The sequence below is a fragment of the Chiroxiphia lanceolata genome, chromosome Z (genome assembly GCF_009829145.1).
Source record: "Chiroxiphia lanceolata isolate bChiLan1 chromosome Z, bChiLan1.pri, whole genome shotgun sequence".
NCBI lineage: Eukaryota > Metazoa > Chordata > Aves > Passeriformes > Pipridae > Chiroxiphia > Chiroxiphia lanceolata.
In genome coordinates this window covers 10,927,937-10,949,045 of record NC_045671.1, presented here as the reverse complement: position 1 = coordinate 10,949,045, position 21,109 = coordinate 10,927,937, and the positions used below count along the sequence as shown (strand labels likewise).

The window sequence follows — 21,109 nt, the reverse complement described above, 5'->3', positions numbered from 1 at the left end:
ATGCCTGTGTATTTCTTAGTTTCTTAAAATTCAGTTTTTCAAATAGGATTTAATGCTTATAAAATGCTGCCCTCACCTCTCTTAAACTGAAATAATTCAATAAGGTCCTGACTTGAATGCTTCTGCCACAGAGTACCCACTGTAATTGTGGATGACAACAAATTAGCAGGTGCAAAGGACTGCTCACTTAAACCATAGCAAAATCCAGACATTAGCCAGTGTGTGATTATGCTGTTATTTGGGTGTGATAAACTAAACAGCATCAGGTGAAATGAAAGAAGGTGACACAACAGAAATTGCCTGTTCGTATTCAATACAAACTCCAAGGTGTGACGGGACAAATGAAACTGAAAACTATTTAGAGAAACACAGTGCTACAACAACACGATAATGTCTGTGAAAAGAAACCTCTATATGGAATACTGTATCTAAGAGAGATGGATAACAAACAAAACAAGGCAGCTGCATTTGAATGAAAATGCACATACTTTTCTCCTGGCCCTTTCACAGCAGTGGATACAATCAGTGCTTGGATTACAGGACCTGGTGTCTACCTGGAAAATAAAGGGTATTCGGGTAATTCTTCTGCTATTGTAGAGGTAGGAAAAAATCTGCCTTTACATATTTACATCCAAACAACTTAAAGAAATATATGAAATTATCATGGAACTGTTCCTAAGGGCTTCTTTGCTCTGTCTGCTAGCTGGTAACCTGAAATATTGGGAGCAGGGCATAGGTTTGAAAAGCCTGTTGGTTAATCCAATGACAAAGGTTTCATTACCTTTCCTGGAATTATGTCTGTTCTGTAAGCAGCTGATGCCTCAAGAACAACAAGGCCAGACAGCCCTGTTTAAAGGAACAACTGGTGAAAAAAACCAAACAGTTTTAATATCCCAGCGTGTAATTAGGCGGTCTGGGGTGCATGGGGTTTGGCCCATCCATGGTGCCTGGGGCCAGGGTGAGCGGCTGGCAGTGCTGTCAGCCACCCTGCCAAACACGAGGGCAGAGGCTGAGGTTTTCCGAAAACAGGGTGCTTATTTTCACATTCTTTGTGCTGAGGAATACACTCACTGCACAGCGAGCTGCAGGTTTAGCTCCGAGGGGCAGGAGCTCCAGCATGAGACAAGGGCCATGAACTGCCGACCCTTTGCCTAAAAACAGGCACAGGGAGCTGTGGCCCGGCCAGGGGATCTGACACTGAGACACAGGAGCCCAGATTCAGACTTCAAGGGTTGGACTTGATGACCTTGGAGGCCTTTTCCAACTGACTGATTCTGTCACCCTGTGACTTCCCGCGCTTAGACTGTGAGGATACAAAAGCCCAGGGTTCCCTTTGGTAGGGGTCCCTACTCAGAGGCACAACCTCGATCTGTTATTTTGTTATTTAATAATTTAGTTTATTTATTCTATGATTAAATTAAGGATCTGGATGCCTGAGACTCTGCTATGGGAAACCTGGGGCCGAGCCAGTAAGAAAACCTGGTCTGTCGGTGTGAGTATAGCGGGTGTAGCTGCGAAGGAGCCCCCGTCCCAGCTCAGGTGGTGCGGGCGTGACTCTCAGTGACCCCTGGATGGTCAGACAGGGAAGCTTCTTTAAGAGTTCAGCAGGAGAACGCCCACTCCTCCTCACTACGAGCCGGTGCGGAGCTAACGAGGCGTGACATGAGCTCGGGATAAAAAACAGCGGCGGGCACCGAGAGCAGGATCCCCCTTCGGCCCCGTGCCCGCGCCAGGGCGGGCGGGGCGGCCCCGGGATCGATGTGTCGGCGCTCGCAGGCGGCGGCGGCCATGGCGCTCAGCGGGGTGCGGGTGCTGGAGCTCGCCGGGCTGGCCCCGGCGCCGCTCTGCGGGATGATCCTCGCCGACTTCGGGGCGCGGGTGGTGCGGGTCGACCGCCCGTCGCTCACCCTCGCGACCTCCGACGTGCAGGGCCGCGGCAAGCTCTCCCTGGCGCTCGATCTGAAGCGGCCGCAGGGAGCCGCGGCCCTGAGGCGGCTGTGCCGCGGGGCGGACGTGCTCATCGAGCCCTTCCGCCACGGTGAGGGCCGGCGGGGCCGGGGGGAGCCTGAGGGAGGCCGTGTGGGGGCAGCGGGAGGTCGGGGCTGCGGGGCCACGGTGCTCCCGCCGGCCAGCCTGTGAGCTCTGGAATGCTGAGCGGGAAGAGGGAGGGCAAAGGAGCTCGGGGTTTATTTGCTGTGACGGGGTGGCGAGTGCTCTGTGTGCGCTCTGTGCAGTGCAGCATCGCTGTGACAGCGCAGGGAAGGAGCGCTTAGCCAGGGCCGTGCCCCCCGGCCGGGGCTCTGGACAAGCAGAAGGGTTTCAGAGACCAGGGCTCACTCCTGGTTTTGGGCTCTGAACGAGCAGGAGGATGTCTCAGCCAAGGGGTCACACCTGGCCTGCTGATACCGTCCAGCTCACATCTGTAAGGTTGCCCAGTGAGTCAGAGGTCTTGGAGCTTACAGTTCCTCTGAAGATCTGACATTATGCATTTATGCAGTTATGCATTTATAAAGCACGTATTCCAGGGAGATGAGTATAAGAACAAGTGTTAAGTATTCAATAGAGTAGTGTGATTCCCTTATAAAAGGTAACTCTGATTTAGGGTCAAAACCAGGTTATGAACTACAAGTCTTCAAAAGTCATATGTGATTTCAGGAAGTTGCTTTTCACAAACTCATCATTTCCTGCCAATCTTAAGTCCAGCTTTTGAAAACCTTCCTTTTTTTGTATTATTTTACATTTTTAACATTAGGTTAAATAGAAAACAAAGTTCTTCAAATATTCAAGTATGGAATTATTCAATTTTTGAAAATTGTCTTTTAAAAAGATTTTTTTGCTTCATCTTTTAATTACAGTATGCATATTTACTAATTTACCGTATTTAGGGGCACTTAATATCTGCTTGTCAATAGCAAAGTTTACACTGTTTTAAGATCCTGAGTTTCAAATATTGACTTTTCAGATCTAACATGTTCATAAGCCATATTTGATGGTTATTTCCGTATCCCCACTGTTCCTTGAGGATGCTGTTCTGTTATGAAGCAGTATCATCGGAGTCAGGTAGGACAGGGCTCTGTGCACACAGATCTAATTGAAGATGTCTCTGCTCCTTGCAGTGGGATTGGACTAGGTGACCTTTACAGGTTCCTTCCAACCCAGGCTATTCTGTGATTCTATGATGATGCTTCAGTGAGGAGCTGAAATGTTTTAGGGTTTCTCTAGCCAGTTTAGAAATATAAGGCTATATCAGTTAAACAGCACACATCACAGACAGATGCTCAGATTGTATGTCACAAGTAATTATTTTCATTTTGAAAACAGGGTTTTATAATTTTTATGTTTCTTACCTTAAAATTTTTTGGTTTATTCCCTCCTCAGAAGCTGTGCAGACAAAATGAAGACATTAAATCCCATTTTTTCTTTGTAGCTAGCCTCCTGTTTTCTAGCAGATTTATTTTTTTTCTTATGAAATTTTGTTCTCATTGGTTTTATAGGCACTTGCTTTTCTTTTTAAGCTGAAAGTGCAGGCAATTCTGTAACTAGATACTAGGTTTTATGGGCCTGTAAGTGAACTAGGCAAATCTGTGACCCGTTGTGAAGCTGGTGTGAGAGAGTGAGAAGGTGAGGGCCCAAGTGACAGGAGAGCTTCGTAAAAGGCGTATGTACTGTCGACCTTATAACAATGACTTTGTGACATCAGATGGGTTTCCCAAGGCACAGTTCTCACTTGTGCCTTGGGAAATCATGCACTTTACCAAATTTCACGGCTTTCTCCTTCTCATGAATCACCTGCCACTGCCCAGTAATTAATGCAATAGAAATGGATCTTAACAAAGTTGAAGGTGTAGTAACATTATGGATTAGTCTGTGAAACAAGCTGGAGTAATATTCTGGGGTGGAACAGGCATTGAAATTACGTTACCCTTTCCCTTCCAAAATGTGTCTCTCTGCAATGCCAGTATCGATCATAAGTCATAGTCCGACCAAGCTGCATTGAGACAGTAAGACTTGCAACTCAAATTTGCTTCTTTTAAAATCACTTAGAACTGCAGTATCAAATTTTTAACCCTGATTTCTGTAGATCCATGCTGACCAAACTTACACTGCAGTGATTTCTAAAAGCTCCTTACTCTCTGTATTACAAAAGAACACATTTAGCTTTGTGTGGTTTTTGCAGATCCTTTGTGAAATAGTGACATGGTCCATTCATATCAGTGAGTTAAAAGGTACAGGAACACATGGGGCACTGAGAAACTAAAATGGTGAGGAAAATGTATTGCGGTGAGATGTGGAAGAAATTTCAAGTAGTTTTAATGTGGAAAATATAAGAGTTTGCCCTTCCTCTGTTTTTCTTGTTTTGCAAGCCTTTTTAGCTTTCTTGCTCATCCAGCAGTACAGGAAGCTGTCTGTCATTCCTTTGGAGAAGTAAAACAGGGAAAAAAGCTGAAAAAAAGAGAAAGAACCCTAAAGCTTGATTTCCATTTGGTTTGTATTAAAAATTTATTCAGTAAGTCAGTAATTTATAATGTTCACATTGTAATATGGATACTGAAGTAGAATGTATTTCTTTACAAAGTACAGTTGAGTTCTGTTGTTGTGTAATCTGACTTTGAACCATGTATATTTTAAGTATTGTTATAAATAAGTGTGAATTAGAATCCCTTGGTTATGTCTTTTTAAGGTGTCATGGAAAAACTTGGGCTTGGTCCAGAGGTCCTTCTGCAGGAGAATCCCAGCCTCATCTATGCTAGACTTACTGGATTTGGCCAGACAGGAAAATATGCCAAGTCTGCAGGTCATGACATCAATTATTTGGCTTTATCAGGTAGGCTGTAAAATTTCTATTAAATTAAGGGGTTTTTTCCCCCTTAAATCAAAACTCAGGAATCTGTTGAAAGCAGATAGCTATTAGGCTGGATCAGTACATCGTCTCAGGCTGTACATTATTTTTCTTTTTTTTGTGCTGTTGTATCAGAATAAACTTTTTCTCTTTGAAGGGAGGACAGAAGTTTTTCTTAGGGCCTCTCTCCTAGAAAATCTGTATGCTTATAATCCTGAAAGACCTGCGGATTATTTTGCAGGCTTGTGAGCTTTTTTTGAGCAAAGGGAAACTAGGCAGCCTAAGACAACTGGTTCTTGTGCTTTTCTGCTTGTAGATGTGTCTCCGCAGACACCAGCGGAAACACAGTAGGCTTAAAATAAAGTGGCAGTGCTATGTTTCATTAAGGGGTTGTACACATTGTGCTGTTTTTAAGTGCCATGATGCTAAAAGTGTGCAGTAGCAAACTAACAAAATTACCCACCTCTGATGATGGCAATCCATGCATGGCCCTACCTCCTGCTCTTCACACTGCTTCTGTCTCTAGTGCTTCTCCAAGCCTGTGAGGGAGGAGAGAAAGTAGCCCAAAACTTCTTGGATTTCCACTGGGCAGAGCATTTCTTTTAGAGTCAGCAAAGGGCCGGAGCAGAGGCGCTGCAAATGTAGTGATCTGGTATCACCAACCATAAGGAGTAACTGTTTGGTGGAATTAAGTTTCTTTAGGAGTGGGTGCAGTCTTTTCTCGTTATGTAAAATTGTCAGAGAATAAAGAAGATTTAAGAAAGGATGCCTCATTTGAAACACTTTTGACTTCATGCCAAGATGATTTCAAAGTATTAGGGTATTTTTATTTGTTAATAGTGTAGGGAAGGAGTCAGTACAGAAACAGTGTAGTCCATCTCTTCCCATAGAATGTAGTACTTTCTGTTTTACAAATAGAGGGCTTTTTTCCTCTGGAGATGATTTAATCAGTAGTATTTTAGTTAGTGTTATCTTCCTAAAATCACTTCGCTTGAAATTTCTCAGATTGAGTTTTTCTGCCTATTTAAAGGAAATAAACCAAGGTGTTTGAGAGGCGTCATTGTTCAAAAATGAGATCTCATATTCTCAGTATTTTCCTGATGAGCTTTGGCTTTCCCTAACTAAAAAATGGCTTGTGTTAGGAACTTGAGAGAGAAGTTAGCATGTTAATCTGCTGGTGCCTGTGACAACCTTTAGACTATTAAAGGAAGGTTTTAATGAGTGACAGGGCTTTACACTTGCACTACAGGATTTGGAAAGTTTTTTATACTGTGCACTGAAGTTGCTTGCACTTAGGAAATGCACTAGACCATTAGCTAACTAAAGAGTGTGTTAGAACCATGCAGTTCTCAGGCATTTTTGACCAGGTATTCTGCAAGTCTCAGACTTTAAGCTACAGACAGAGGAGAGAGGTGATCACACTGGAGTTTCTTGCTTGCCTGAAGGGAATCACTGTGAGGAAACTAGAAAGAGTAAGGTCACAGTAAAGAGGATCAGGATGGCAGAGAAGTGTTAAAACATTCAAAGCTCTGTCTGAAGTAAACTGGCTTAGCCTTTGCTCTAATTCCTTTAATTTCTGCATAATTGCTGGCATAAGCATAAGTTCCCTGTGTTTACATTGCATGCAATCGGAGATAATCTTCCTGTTCTATTCACTGGTTCCTCTTATACGCAACCTTTTTTCTTTTTTATCCAAAGGTAGTTGAAGAGGGAGGATAGGACTTAAGCACAGTTGTCACAGTGAGATCCTTTGTTACGATTATTAATTCACTGATTATGTGCACATAAGACTGTACACCTGCATTTTTACTTTAAAAGATTCAAAGAAGAACAGTTTACCAAAGTTGCTTTGAAACATGTTCATAATACCTGTTATGGGGGAGGTTCTATGCATGTATGAAGTACTAATATAGTACTGATAGTACCATAGCACTAACAGTTATTGCACGCAAGAGTTTTTTTTAATGTCCCTATAGACAAAATATCAGTGGTTTATCTGTGAGACTTTTATTAATAAATTTTAAATTAAATGCATCTTCACTAATGCAATTTCATGTATTTTATTTTATTCTTTTGTGAATTAAAGAGTAACTATTTGCTAAGACACAGACAAGTAAAGACAGAAGACTGTTGGTAGAAGATTGCTTTATCCCTTGTTTATTTGCATAGATTGAAAAGAATGAAACTTTAGTTGTAGAAATGTAGGAATGAGTGTTTATAATTAATTTTATGGTTATGCTTCCTTTGTTTGCCCTCCTGTCAGGTGTGCTGTCAAAGCTCGGTAGAAAAGATGAAAACCCTTACGCACCCGTAAATCTTCTGGCAGATTTTGCTGGTGGAGGTGTCATGTGTGCGTTGGGCATTGTTATAGCCCTTTATGAACGTGCCACATCTGGCAGAGGGCAGATCATTGATGCAAGTATGGTAAGTAAGGTCTCAAGGAAGGTGGGGTTTCGTATGTTTGCTTTTTCCTACTCTGAATCTGTAAAAGGGAGGAAACTGGATAAACGTAAGGTTTAAAACTGAGAACTTGGGAATGGGAAAGCAACCTCATAAAATGGCTATCCCTTCACAGACAAGCAGTTTTCACATATTACTCACTGCTGCCATAACATCCTTATGATATGGAACACATTGTGCGACTTTCCCCCCTCTCTCTCTTTTTACCTGTCTGCCTTCTTCACAAAATATTAGCTGTATATATTTGATGAGTAAGTTTGGTGTATGTAGATAGGGTGTGTAATAAAAAATTAACATAATGCATAACAGAAAAAAGTTTAATACTAATAAAATAGAGACTTGCATTAGCTTTATTCAAGATACATCTTCTTTTGAATTGGTGACACCTTGTATCTTTTTAGAGACACTGTTTCCTCAGATAGTTACACTCCCATGGGTCAGTGCCAAGAAGTCTATTTAAAACACTTTGTGAATGTGCTGCAAAATAAATTAAAGGCTCAATTAGCTTAATAAAGAGTACTCTGGATTTTTGCCACCGGAAGGCGACCCACTTACACACAGAGGAAAAATACTTATTTCTGTTTATCCTTGAAATCCATGTTATCTGCAAGTGTTTTTTCTCTCTTGGTCTCTCTTTTTTTCTGTTTTTAAAGAGCTTTGCAATTAAAATTGGACCTCTCTTTGAGGTGTTGTAGTACAGTGAAGGCTATGGTTTAGGCTGAAATATAAATTGGAAAAAAAATTACATTAGTTGAAAAAAATTCCCTTGTTGAAGTGGTCTTGAGGATGGGAGAATAGAAAGTGATGTTTGATCTCTTGAATTGAGTAAGTTTTTGACAAATTCATGCATCATTTCCAGGAGCAGGCTGTGGCATTAGGTCTAGATGAAAATTCTGTGGGAACAGGGCAAGGCAGGATTAATGTTTTTACTGCAATAGTAGTTATTAGTGGTTGATTGTCAAAATGAAAAGCTTACTAAGTGGAGTTCTACAGATGTTTTTTGGAGTTTTTTTCAGTGTTTTCTCCAACAAGCTGAATGGTGGATGAGCGACTGTGTTTAGTAAATTTAAAGATAATATGCGTATGAGGCACACTACAAGTATGTTGGACACTTGGATTAGAATTCAGAATGACCTTTTCAAATTGGAGAAATGACCTGGAAAAAATTGGCTGCAATTCATGGATAGCACTGCTCTGCAGTCCTCTTCAGGAAGAAAGAATTAGCTGCACAAATGCAGTATGAGAACAATTGGCTAAAGTACAATCCTGGGGGTTTGTAGTAGTCACAAGCTGAACATGAGTCAACAATACCATCCTGTTGCAAAACACATACACACTGTATTAGGATGTATAAACAGGAAACAGAGCCAGCAAACATTCTGAAGCAATTAGTCTAACCTATTCAGTGTTGATGAAGATTCAGGAAAATACTGTTTCTGATGCTGACCACCATCTTTCAAAAAAATTTGAGAAAGCCCCAATAAGCCCGACAAAAATTATGACTCTGAAAGCATGACCTACAAAATAAAATTGAAGGAGGTTGTGTTAAACAACCACAGTTTGTTTCATAGTTTTGTGAAACTGTGGAGAATTTTGTCAAGCTTTCAAATGCGGAAAAAGATACTTCTTGTAGTTTGTAGTATTGTCTTATTTTCCTTATCATACATAAAAGAAATAAAAAAAAAAATTGTTAGAAGAAGAATCAGTGTAAGTCTGCTAATGTTCTAATGAAATTTGTAGCTCATTTGGAATGGAATGTGTTGTGTGTTTTTATTGAGGGGTTTTAAGCCCCTAAAAAGTCTCTTTCAACTTTTTCTTGCCTTATTAAAATTGCAGAATTTATAGTTCTCTGTTGATGTGCCTGGTGATCTGTGAAATGGGTGGAATAACGTTCAGTGTCACCGGATGTACTTTACCTGGCATTTTGTTATGTTCTTTTTACTTGAAGAGACTTTCAGTGACACGGTTGATGAAAAACATACATGCATTATCATCAGCAAAGACAGTTAAATAGACTGGGTGGATGAGCCTGTTTTTACGCCTAAGATTTTTTCATGGAGGTAGATATTTTTAAAATCACAGTACCACAGCATTTCAGCTGTCATTTCGTTTTAACATTATATTTTGTTTGATAGAACCGTTACTGAAATTATTGTATAGTTTAGGGAGTCTGAGTATGTTCATGACTCTGACACATGGTAGAATTTTCTACAGCAGAAGAGGGGAAAATTAATTTCTGGTTTTTTGCAGCTTTGTGTCATCAGAATTACTAAGTTTTCATGCTACTTCATGGATATGCTGACAGGGTTTTCTCATTGTATTGCAATGTCTATTTTTCTGACGTAATCTAAAGAAATAAATTATTTCTTTTCTTTCAGGTTAGTAATTCTAGACCGAGATCAGAATTTTTGTGATGAAAGAAATTATTTTTCTCTTGCTTCTAATTACTGTGCCGAAGGGTGAAAAGTGGATTGGGAGAGTTCTTATTATCAGTAATATAAACATGAGGAACTCCTGTAGTTAGTGAATCTAAACTGATTCAAAAAGAGGGTAAGAGGTTCAGGCCAAGGGCTGGACTTGCATCTCCTGTTCTCAGTGTCCAGTGTTATTGCTGTGCTGTGTAAAAAGTAAACACTGTCCTGTGTTTCATCTGTCTGCCTCAGAAGAGTTAAGTGCCTGGTCTGGATTGATTCATGTTGGTTGCTGTCTCTTCCCACTGGCTCTATAGGATCATGGGTATCTTAGAGTGAGCCGGAGAGTTGCCGTGTGCTGAGTGAGTAGGATGTGGAGTGGACTCTGCTGTATGGCACAGTAGACACAATTGTGCATCTGCAATCTTGCACCACACTGGATCAGAGGCATGTGAGTCAAGGACACACTTGAGGTTTACTCCAAATTCAGCCACAGAACCTTCTGCTGATGGAAGGCATCTGACTGAGCATGACTCACTCTTTGTGAAAGGACAGCCAGAGGAAAGGATGCTGGTAATGAGCGCTTGCATAATAGTCTCATGGAAGGAGCATTTAGCTGTCCAACAGAAGACTGAGGTTCCAGGTTTTTCTCAGCCTGGAGGTATTCAAAACCAAAACTCCCACATCCTAGAGGCCTTCATCAGTCATGAGGATAAAGGTTAGGTCGGTGTGGATTAATTCGCATTTTGAACTGTTTCAGTCTACAAAAGGAACAGAAGGCTTGTGGAGCAGGCAGGTCACCAGGATTCTTGTGCCTGCTTCAGAGACTGCTGGTGCTTTTGTTTTAAGGACCATTAAGTGAAACACATAACTGTTGCTGTAATCATTCTGCAATTAGGATAAAGTGTGGTCTGCCTATGTTGTACTTTTCATGTTTTAAAAGATAGTGATTACATCAGTGAGTGTGTGGTGTTATTTGAGTGTGCTTTTGGAGGTCTGGTGCAGACATTAGACACTTTTTTACTTGTCTCTGAATTCCAGTGGGCCTCAGGCAGAAGTTAGCTGTCCGGTTGCCCAACCAGGGATATTTCCAAAGTCCCTATGCCAGCGTAAAACAGATGTGCTGTTTTATTTTAAGTGTTTTCAGGGTCAGTAGCACTGTACATAGGTATTGTACAGGTGCTGACTATAAGAGTTTTGTCAGCACTAAAATCCAATTGTCAGAGCTGATTCTGATATTTTTCCTCTCTTTTATTATCCTTACTTTCAGTGGGTTTTGTGTATTTTTTGTTAATATGACCAATGTGAGATCAGATCATCAGTAAAGCAAACTTTGTTTTAATATCCTTGCAATCATTTTATGAACATGTAGATGAAGGTATACAGTATTTTCTCGCATGAAAGTACTTTAATTGACTTTAACGTGTGGCAAGTAGGGCAGAAGTATTCCTGTCCTTGAGGCAAGTAACACACTTTAAATGAAGAAACCTTCTTGACTGCATATTTCAGAGATTTGCATATGTTAAAGTCTTGCTTAGAAAGGTGGAAGCTAGTAGATCTTTCCCCATGAAAATTTAATAGCTTTTTATTTTGGTACAGAATCTGTGCTTTTCTCTGTAGACAATACCAGGTTAATATTACACAGTTGAAAATAAATGAATCAAAATGATACTCAGAATGATACAACTCAGGTTTTAATCTGTTCCAGTGGAGTGTTTCTGGCCATACACTGTTAACTGCTTCATCTTTGCTTACAGTTTTCCTAATGCAGTCGGGAGAAAATGGATTGTGCTGGTGAGCAAAACTGTAGGATGTGATTTTGCTTGAAAGACTGGTACAAGATTGATAATTATTGAAAGGCTGAACAAACTGAATTTTCACCTGATTGTACTCCACATAGCCAAAATTTTGAGGAGCAAGTTGAAGCAGGATTAATCTTGTTTTCTAGTTCTGTATTCATCAGACACTTGCTTATTTAGAGATTACCTTGCTATGTCTAGGTACCTGCTAGTGATGAGAGTGGGAGAATAATTTTCAGCTTAGTGATGGAGATAAGCTTCCAGTTCCCATGGTATAAGAGAGCATTAACCTTTGATTTTCTTCAATTTTTCTTCTAGAAATAGCAGTCTTCTTATAATCAGTATATTTTAAAAAGGTAATGTTGAGATAAAAATCTGATACTTACAGGACTGGTACAAGCATCTTGTTTTCTAGAGGTTTTGAAGGCTTTCACAGCTGTCATACTTAAGGTTGTATAGAACCAAGAAGCTTGTGCTGTCACCTGAAACTACTTACATTCCCATTGTGACCTCCTAATGATTATAAACTTTCTAAACGAGGAAACTTTGTGCATTGAAAGTCTGTAATCCATCTGAGTCTGCATTATTACATTTATGCTCTTTCTTATTCTTTAATTCTAGTTGCACTATAAGCAGTAGTTGAAAATTTTAAGAAATGAAATTGCTTACCAGAAGTTTCATCATTAAAAATCTTAACTAGTAGTAGCTTTTTGCTGTTCTGTATAGAATTTAGGTAACATGCCAGCTAATTTACTGAAGCTGTTATTTTTTCCTGTAAATCTTCAAGGTAGAAGGAGTAGCATACCTAAGTTCTTTCCTGTGGAAATCGCAAAATGTAGGAATTTGGAGCCGACCTCGAGGTGAAAACCTGCTAGATGGTGGTGCGCCTTTTTATGAAATCTACAGGACCTCTGATGGAAAATTCATGGCTGTTGGTGCCCTTGAGCCTCAATTCTATGAGCAGCTAATAAAGGGTAAGTAGCTTGGAGCAGTTGCTTCACATCAGCAAAGCATGATTGAATGAATTCTTCAGTAATTCCATTTTGATTCATGATTCATGGTTATGTGATTTCTTTGTAAATGTGAAACACTTTGTGAAGCCAGTTGGGTTGTTGTGACTTTTTTCTTCTAGCAATTAATTTCTTTCTTTTTCATCCTCTCTTCACCTTGCCCTCAGAAAATACACTTAACTCCAGAAAAAAAATCTGCAGTTTACAGTGATGGAATTCTGTGATGTGACTGGAGCACTAACCAACTATTTTTTGGAGGTCACTTTTTTCAAATGATTGTGAATATACTTCAAAAAAAAAAGAGACCTAATTCTTTGATGTTGCAAATAAAATTTCAAGCAAACTCAGTAATTTGTGCAATTTTTTTTTTTAAGTAACTATTTAAATGGTTTCAGAAAGGAATATTTATTGGAAGTAGTTCGTAGTATTTCTCAGTGGAACAAAATTTTTGTAGAAGGAAATTCTGCTTTATAAATTATTAATTTCCTCCTCACAATTTCAGAGTACTTTAGTGTCCAGCTATGGATACAATTTTTATATTTGACTGAAGACTCTTTAAATATGATGATAAAGTATGATTTATCTGCTAAAGAATTTAGAATGGTTTATGCAAAATAGTTGTGTGGAGTTAAAACAGTGGTTTGCAGGGGCATCAAGTGGTTGATGGTGAGCAGTTGTTTTTTCTCATCTTTCTTGTGTTTTATTTTCCTCTCCGTTACTGGTTTTTCCCCTCTTTCTCTTAATTTTTTTTTTTTTAAATTATTGTTTATAGTTATTAAACTTTTTATCTTGACCCATGAGTTTCTTTCTCACTTTTACCCTTCCAATTCCCCCTCATGTTACCAGGGGGAAGGGGAGTAAGTGGCTGTGTTGTTCTTAGCTGCTGGCTGGGGTTAAACTGTGACAGCTTCTCACAAGGGCATTTGCTGCCAGCTCTGCCCGAGCCAGCTGCATTATGCTAACAAGAGTGTAGTCATTGCCAGGACCTTCTCTTCCAGGGATTTTTGACATTCAGGATTGTGGTAAAATGAAAGGAAGGTATGGGATTGTAAGGTGGGGTATGCCTTTGGTGACCAGGATCCCAAAGAGAGATCTTGTTCCATACAGCCTTTGTTCTCTCGCAGCCTGTGGTGCTGCCCAAATTCTTGCACATCTGTGGCTGTAAGTGGCTGCTTCTCTTGTAGCTTAAAAATGTCCATGCAATTGTGTGGAGTATCCCAGTCAGTACATGCTGATATGTGAAATGCAAAAAAAAGGTTCCTGGAGTGACCCATGGACATGTCCAGCATTATGTTGAACAGATCAGATGTCAAGTTTGGAAGTGTTGTGTTCTTGGCTGAAGAAAAAGGTGCTTTGTCTCTGATTGTCCTGAGAATAACTTGTGAACTCAAGCTGTAAGCAACTTGATCTTGAAAAGGAAAGTATTGCTGATTATTCCACGCTTTGCAGTTCTTTGAAATGTTTTTCTCATCCAATCCCCTGCGATTTTCTTTCTTGCAAGAAATCAGAGTTGGAGAACAAAGATAAATATGAAACTGTATCAAAGTAAGATGTAAACCCTTTTCCTGGAGGTTAGGGAATTTGGGATTCCAGTAAATATCTTCAGGGAGAATGCTTGTATTAAATACAAAGAAAACAAGAAAGAAATAAAGCTGCTTACTTAAATACCCATATGTTTGGCTTAAAGTGATCAAACACTGACTTGAAGCATTCATGGCTGCAGTATTTTATTCTTCTCTGGAGATTAAGTTGAATCACACATACTTTTAAGCTACAGAAATGAGATGAAATCTGTTAAAAAAACCCTCCAAATTCTGTAATGGCGTCTGGTTCTGTTTGTGACTCTTTTTCTCAGTGAACCTTTTCTGGACAGTCCTACCTTCTTGTATTGATCATTGCTATAGGGCAAGACTCGTGCTTTTCTCTCTCAACCATCTTACCTAGATAGAAGCTTCTCATAGATGAATCCAGCGGCCAGATGGTGCAGCACGGTTATTGATTGGTCTCTGTGTCTTATTTAGATAAATCTTTACTGAGGAAAATGTTAAAATTCTGCTTTTCTTTTAGTTGTTTCTCAGAAATTTAGAGCATGAAGTTGGAGGAGCAACTGTGAATTCTTCTGCCTGTGTAGGGGCACCTGCATTGGACTACTTTATTTTCATCTTTGAAAGTATTCCTTACACTTAAAATGCAGAGAAATTGCTTGATTTTAACAGCTAAAATTTCAAAAATACTTACTGCAGCAATAAAGAACTGGTGTATATCCATTTGTAAGTACACAACAACTGCAATCATAGTTGCCTATGTGTCAGTCTGTTTCTGTTGTGTTTTAAAAAATCCAACATACAGACTACAATCTTCGAGGAAATTTTGCTTTTTGCCTTTAATTGTATAACAATTTTTCCTTGTCTACACTCAGCGAATTTGCTTTGTTTATTTTGTGAAAGTGCATTGTTTAAAGTATCTGACCAAACTCAGGATTTTCACACAACATTGCATTTAAAGTAACTGGTCTTTTGTCATTGTATTTTAGGTACATATCATGAATTGTTCAGACTTGCACATAGGAAATATTTATTCCTTTCAGTACTTATGGTTTCAATCTTTCTGAAGCAACAGTGTGCTAAATTAGAACAGCAGATCCCTCTTGTGGCTTAGGGATTATTTCCTTTCTGGGATATCTGTTGCAGAAATTAAATTCAGAATTTAAGCCTTTGAATATTATAGGGAAGAAAAAGCTGCCTGTAAAAATTGTATTGCTCTTTCACAAACCTGAGGAGCTTTAACTTAGGCTGAGTCGTCTGTTCCAGGCATTAATTTCAGCTTTGAAGTGATTTTAGAATGGTATGTTCCAGTTACAATTTCCATAATTTCATTTCATAGCTTTTCCCCATAATTCTGGTCAGTTCTGCTGGTGAACAATTTGGTGCTGTTCCAGATAAAATATATTCGAAAACCACTTGATGTCTCTCGCTCCATGTTCAGAGAGGAGGGTACTGTAGGATGAGAGCGCAAGGATACGGGTGTTGCAGGTGTCGGAGATTTAAAGATTTCAGAATGGAGATAGGAAAATGATTTCTGAACCATTTGTCCCTGCTCACAGAACTCTGATGAGCCAAAGCGGAACTGATTTCCTTTTGGTTTTGGTTCATTTCAGTATTTCCCTGCAGAATTGGGAACCCAGTGCTGGACCGGAGTGCAGTTAATGACATGGCAAGGAAAGTTCTTGAGGGGTCTGCAGAGGGAAACTTAATTTAAGAAAATAGATTAGTTTGAGAATATCATTGGCTTTGTAGATCATGCTCATTGGGGAAAATTAAATTTCTCCTTACCAGAAATCTATAAATTAAAGAAAACCAGGCTGTATGAGAAACTGAATCTATATAAAATAGATATAGTAAATAATTACTGCAGTAGCTGTATTGTTATCTGTACTATTCTGGGCTCACTATAGACTTTTGGCTGTTAACAAACAAGCCGTAGTCCTTTTGCAGATATAATTTTATTACTGCAAAAGTCAGACAATAAATAGCTAAAATGCCTTAGCATTTGGCTAAAATGGCTATTGCATCTTATGAAAAATCTGATGTAAAAACCACGAATTACTAATGTTAAGTCTTAATCTTTTGACAGAAAGAAGCAGAATGTCTTCCAGCTGACCTGTGAATTGCTTTTGCAGGTTTGTCTTGATTTTTAGCAATAGGTGTTTGATATTGCTGCAGCCAGGCTACAAGAGGCATGAAAAAACAGTAAATATTGTGTTTCAGGTGAAAGTAAAGGTCTGGTTCTGCCTTATCATGTGGTGTAAAGTCAGTTCCACAAGGTGAACTTAGTATCCACGTACATTGATGTGAAAACCACTGACAGTTACTAAAATCCTGAACATATACTCAATAGTACTCCTTTCATACTACTTTGATAGTCCTAAACTGTGTGACTTATGTTCAAAACAGAAGGAAAGCACTTGAAAAACGCAGTTGACGTCATTATGATGGATTTCCATGGGACTCTCCATTTTGGGATTGTGAAGTTTTGTGTACTATATTAAAAATGTGCTGATATACTGAATTCAGTACCATGTTGTTATTAAGATGTGCAAAGGGGACAAACATTTTAGACATTTTAGACATTGCACATAATGTTACGTTTTATTTGAATTTATTTATTATTATAAGTCTTAAACATTGTACAAATACTCTAGGGCCAGGTTCTACACCAAAACATTTGCAATTGTGATAATTAAGCATCTCACCTTGTACTACAGCCATGGATGTATTTACAGCAATGCTCAGTAGTACTCGGGGCCTGATGAGCCTTTTGCTGAGCTGTCACTTTCTAAAAAATTATTTAGTTTCAGAAACTTCGAGCAGAGAAAAAAGTTTAATGAAAATTCACTACCGTCTTTGAATATTCTGAAGTTCAGTTCCCTCTCAGTGAGAATGACTTCTATTGAAAGAGAGTATGCACCTAATGACTGTCATTTGGGCCAAAATTATGGATTCCCAACTAGATGGTTCCATTCAATTGTTGTGGCAAGATAATTTCAAAATTGCTGTGACCATGCAATTTTGAAAAGAAAATTAGTAAGTTAAACTAAGAAAAACCTGAACAAAGCTCTGCTTTTGTAACAGTGTGGCTGAAATACTGTAAGAAACTGTAAACCAGTAATATACTGTAAGAGTAAAGCAGCTTTGCTGATTTATCTAATGAATTTTACTCTTTCCTCTCTCTTGAAATAGGTGCCTGATTCTACTGCAGTCTGTCTCAGAAATACAGATTTTGGTTCGTTGCATCAATAATGACATGCAGATAGAGGTCAAAAAAGCTATAGCATTTGAAGGAGATCTAAAGCTATAGCATTATAAGTAGACAATTCTTCATTTTTCAAAAGCCATTTCAGAGCTGTTCTGGCATGAGTTAACTGGGCTTTTCTAAACAAAAAAATCCTAGATGAAAATTTGAACTAAAAAACTTGGAAGTAAGTTTTGATTGCTTTACAAGATATTCTGTGTAAAAGATACTTTGCTTTTGATTACATTGAGTGAAATCTGTCATCCTGTGGTATCCCAGACAATTCTGTGCTGTGTAATTGTTTCCTTGTTGAGTCAGTCACTCCTGCTGTGATTCTGCTCATCTGCGCCGCAAATGGTTAGCACAAGCTGGAAAATGAGAAGCTGCAGTGCTTAAAGGCTGTCAGTTCATGCTATTTGAATTTGAAGTCTTCAATGGTAGACGGAAAATGAGCGTGTAATATTAAATTCCAGGTTCTGCACATTGTTCTGCTCTGCCAGAGTGTGTGTGTTACGTTCGGCCAACTTTCCATCTGCCACGGCCGTTGAATATAACTCTGTAATGGGATAATGGCAGAGCTCCATTCATGTTGGACTGGCTGCTAGGACCCAAACTATAATTAATAAGCAAATAAGTACTTATAAAAAAAGGTTTCCAGCTGACAAGATTTCATGCACTGAGACAGAATCTCAGGCAGTGTGTTGTTACTTAGCTGTACATATTGTGGAAGGTAAATTTGTTTCACCTCATAGTTTGTAAGTAAATTGTATTGCAGCTGTTCATCTTTAGTAGTATACTTTGGAAATTAATAATGCAATTAATTTTTGAAGTATTGCTAACTTTTATTTATTTACGGATGTTCAACCACTTGAGTAATCTTCAGCTGATCTCTTCAGGATGGCATGAATTGTTATGAGCACTAGATTGTAGGTTTAGTAATTTAAGGTACCCATGACTTGGTAACACCATAAGGACTGATATTTACTTTGTAGTAACATTCATCCTGATATCCGTAGGCTTCTCTGATAAGATCTGAAAATGCTTATTTTGTCTTTGTGACAAATTTCTTCTAAAAGTGAACAACTGCAAGGCTGTATTTCTGGGTCTGGAGACTGGCAATTTCTGTGTCTTTTCCTTTGAAATACCAAAGTATAATTTCAAAGCATGTATTAATTTTTAAAGCTATTATTTAAGAATCCTGTGCTCAACAGTGACATTCTCAAATATTATGTTAAGCTAGGGGGAACTGCAGGCCCCAGGAAGTGCATCTTGTAGAAATTATGAGTGGAGAGAAAGAACATAAAGAGCAGAAGAATAGACATTGTCTTTCTTTCTTCTCCCCTTTATGTTTCAGTAGCTATATGTCTACCTCTCTCAGTGATAAGGAATCTGTAGAGATGGAAGACACCATAAGTTTTTTCTGCCTATCTACAGCTAAAGATTAGAGGAGTTTCATGTAAATTCTGCCTGCAAACAGCTGTCTAGTACCCAAGCCTGTTAACACTTGTTGATCAACAGATATCCGAAGATACTAGAAAGAATGTTCAAAATTAAATGTTTGCAGAGCTCTGTATTTTCAATGCCTTTGACACAGAACTGTTGTTTCGTAAGCAGCTCCCTTTTTTTGTTACTTTTGAAGCATTGTGATGAGAGTTGTTCTCTAGTCTTTCTTATTTCTCAAATGAACTTCTTTCTTATCCCTGCTTTTTCTGAATTTTTCCTGCTGTGTTCATGATCCTGAATTTCAAGATGGAACTATTTGGACAGCCTTCAGTATACCACTTCTGATTTCTATTTGGTATCATAAGGTCTGCTTGTACTTCTGTATTATCTCCATTTTTGAAGTGTAGTTTACTTACCTTTTCTCTTATTTTTTACCTCCTTTTTGAGATAAACCCTACAAGAAGTGATAAAAATTCTTACATCTCCTTGAATAGCAGAATGGAAGAGTAGGGAGCGCTGAGAGCAGAATCCATGAGAACAGAAACAGAGATTGGAAACTGGCAGTACAGAAGAGATGTAAGCTCTCACGTGGGAGGGAATGTGTTGCTAATTTAGGGAAGGACCTGGTACTTGCTAGTTCAGGAAGTTTTCAGTACAAAGCCTGTGTGTCCATCCTTTGCTCTTGTGTCTCAGAAGGAACGTGCATATTGCATACCTGGGTGGTCCTTGCGACTGACATGGAAGGCAAAGTTCTTAGGCAGTTAGTGAGTGAAAGGACTATGGGTTTCACTTTTCCCAGAGAGTGGCAGTGGAGAATTGGAACCTGGGAGGTGTGCTGAAGAAGAGAGAGCAGGAGACGCTGCTGGAGACAGTTTGGACTGAGGGAGTGAAGAAGCAAGTCAGGCTGCAGGCGCTGAGCCTGGGAGCATCCATCCATACCATCTCCACATCTGGGGCACAGAAATAACCCGATGGTGTTGAACTTCAAACACTGCAGCCTTGCTCAGTGTCTAGCTCTGGCAGATGTGCTGGCTTCTGTGAGATAAGTGTGTTCCTATAGTCCAGGACCCATTCAGCAGACTTCTGTGTTGCTACTGCCAGGTAGAGAATACAGTACCTATTATAGAAGCTGTTCTCAGGACATTATTATCTCTAGACAGCTGCTGCTTCTGTGAAGTGTTTATACAGATTAGTGTTTATTATATATACTTTGTTAAAAAACTGTAGGTGATGCAGTTTAGTCTAATTGCAAGCATCATAGAACATTTTATTCTTCTGCTCCCTGCCCTGCACAGATGCCTGAATAAAGTTTAAAGTGACTTTCAGTACTGCCTGAAAAATACTACCTTCTTGAGAAACATACTAGTTGTAGGGAGCACTTAGTAATTAATCTAAGGTGTACTACAGTTAACCTCTGCTTTTCTCCTTTCAGGTCTTGGATTAGATTCAAATGAACTTCCCTTTCAGAATAGTTTCTCCGACTGGCCCGAAATGAAGAAAAAATTTGCATCCATATTTGCACAGAAGACACAGGCTGAGTGGTGCAGCATATTTGATGGTACTGATGCCTGTGTGACTCCTGTTTTATCCTTCGATGATGTTGCCTCACATCAGCATAACAAACAAAGAAGTTCTTTTATCAAAAATGATCAGGGAGAGATAAGTCCTAGACCTGCTCCTCTTCTATCAAGGACTCCTGCTGTTCCATCGTGTAAAAGAGATCCTTTTATAGGAGAACACACGGAAGAGATACTTCTAGAAAATGGGTTTACTAAGCAAGAGATTGCTAAACTTCATTCTGATAAAATAATAGGATTTGGTAAACCCAAAGCTAATTTATAATCTCTGACTGTGCATATCATACAAATTTAAGACTGATAGAGTAATTTTTTATGCATTAAAATTGAATTATATGACAAATAAATGTTTGCATGATATTGCTTTTAAATAATATGTATATTTTTAAATTATTTAAATTTTAAATATAATTGAAAACAGTGAGAGTTATGTACATGGATCATCTGCTGTCCAGAATGATACCATAATTGTGTTCTGAAGATCTACACAGGCTGTTTAGTAAGCACCTGTACATTCTGAGAATTTTTGTTTAAATTTTGAATCCTGTGGCTTGTTTCTTTTAATTCTTAGTTACACCATTGCTTTGTAATATATGTTGTAATTACATGAAGGCAATACTTTTAATAAAATTTAATTATATTCTTTGTAAATGAGTTTGTTGTTTACTCATAGATTAGAAGGGATTTTTCCTCTATTTTGTCATATTAATTAATTTGCTTTATCATGCCAAAACTATGGTCAAATTAATGCTGTTTGCTTATGTGCTGCTGCAGAGCT

At 38.9% G+C, this 21,109-nt stretch overlaps 1 protein-coding gene across 1 annotated transcript; it reads left to right on the top strand.

Moving 5' to 3' along the window:
- Window positions 1–1,758: 1,758 nt before the first annotated feature.
- On the top strand, window positions 1,759–20,982 carry AMACR (alpha-methylacyl-CoA racemase). The gene is made up of 5 exons (XM_032675696.1): window positions 1,759–2,038; window positions 4,682–4,825; window positions 7,104–7,264; window positions 12,298–12,484; window positions 20,187–20,982. Exons 1-5 carry the CDS (start codon window positions 1,759–1,761, stop codon window positions 20,594–20,596), a joined length of 1,182 nt encoding a protein of 393 aa, XP_032531587.1. The 3' UTR covers window positions 20,597–20,982.
- The last annotated feature ends 127 nt before the right edge of the window (window positions 20,983–21,109 follow it).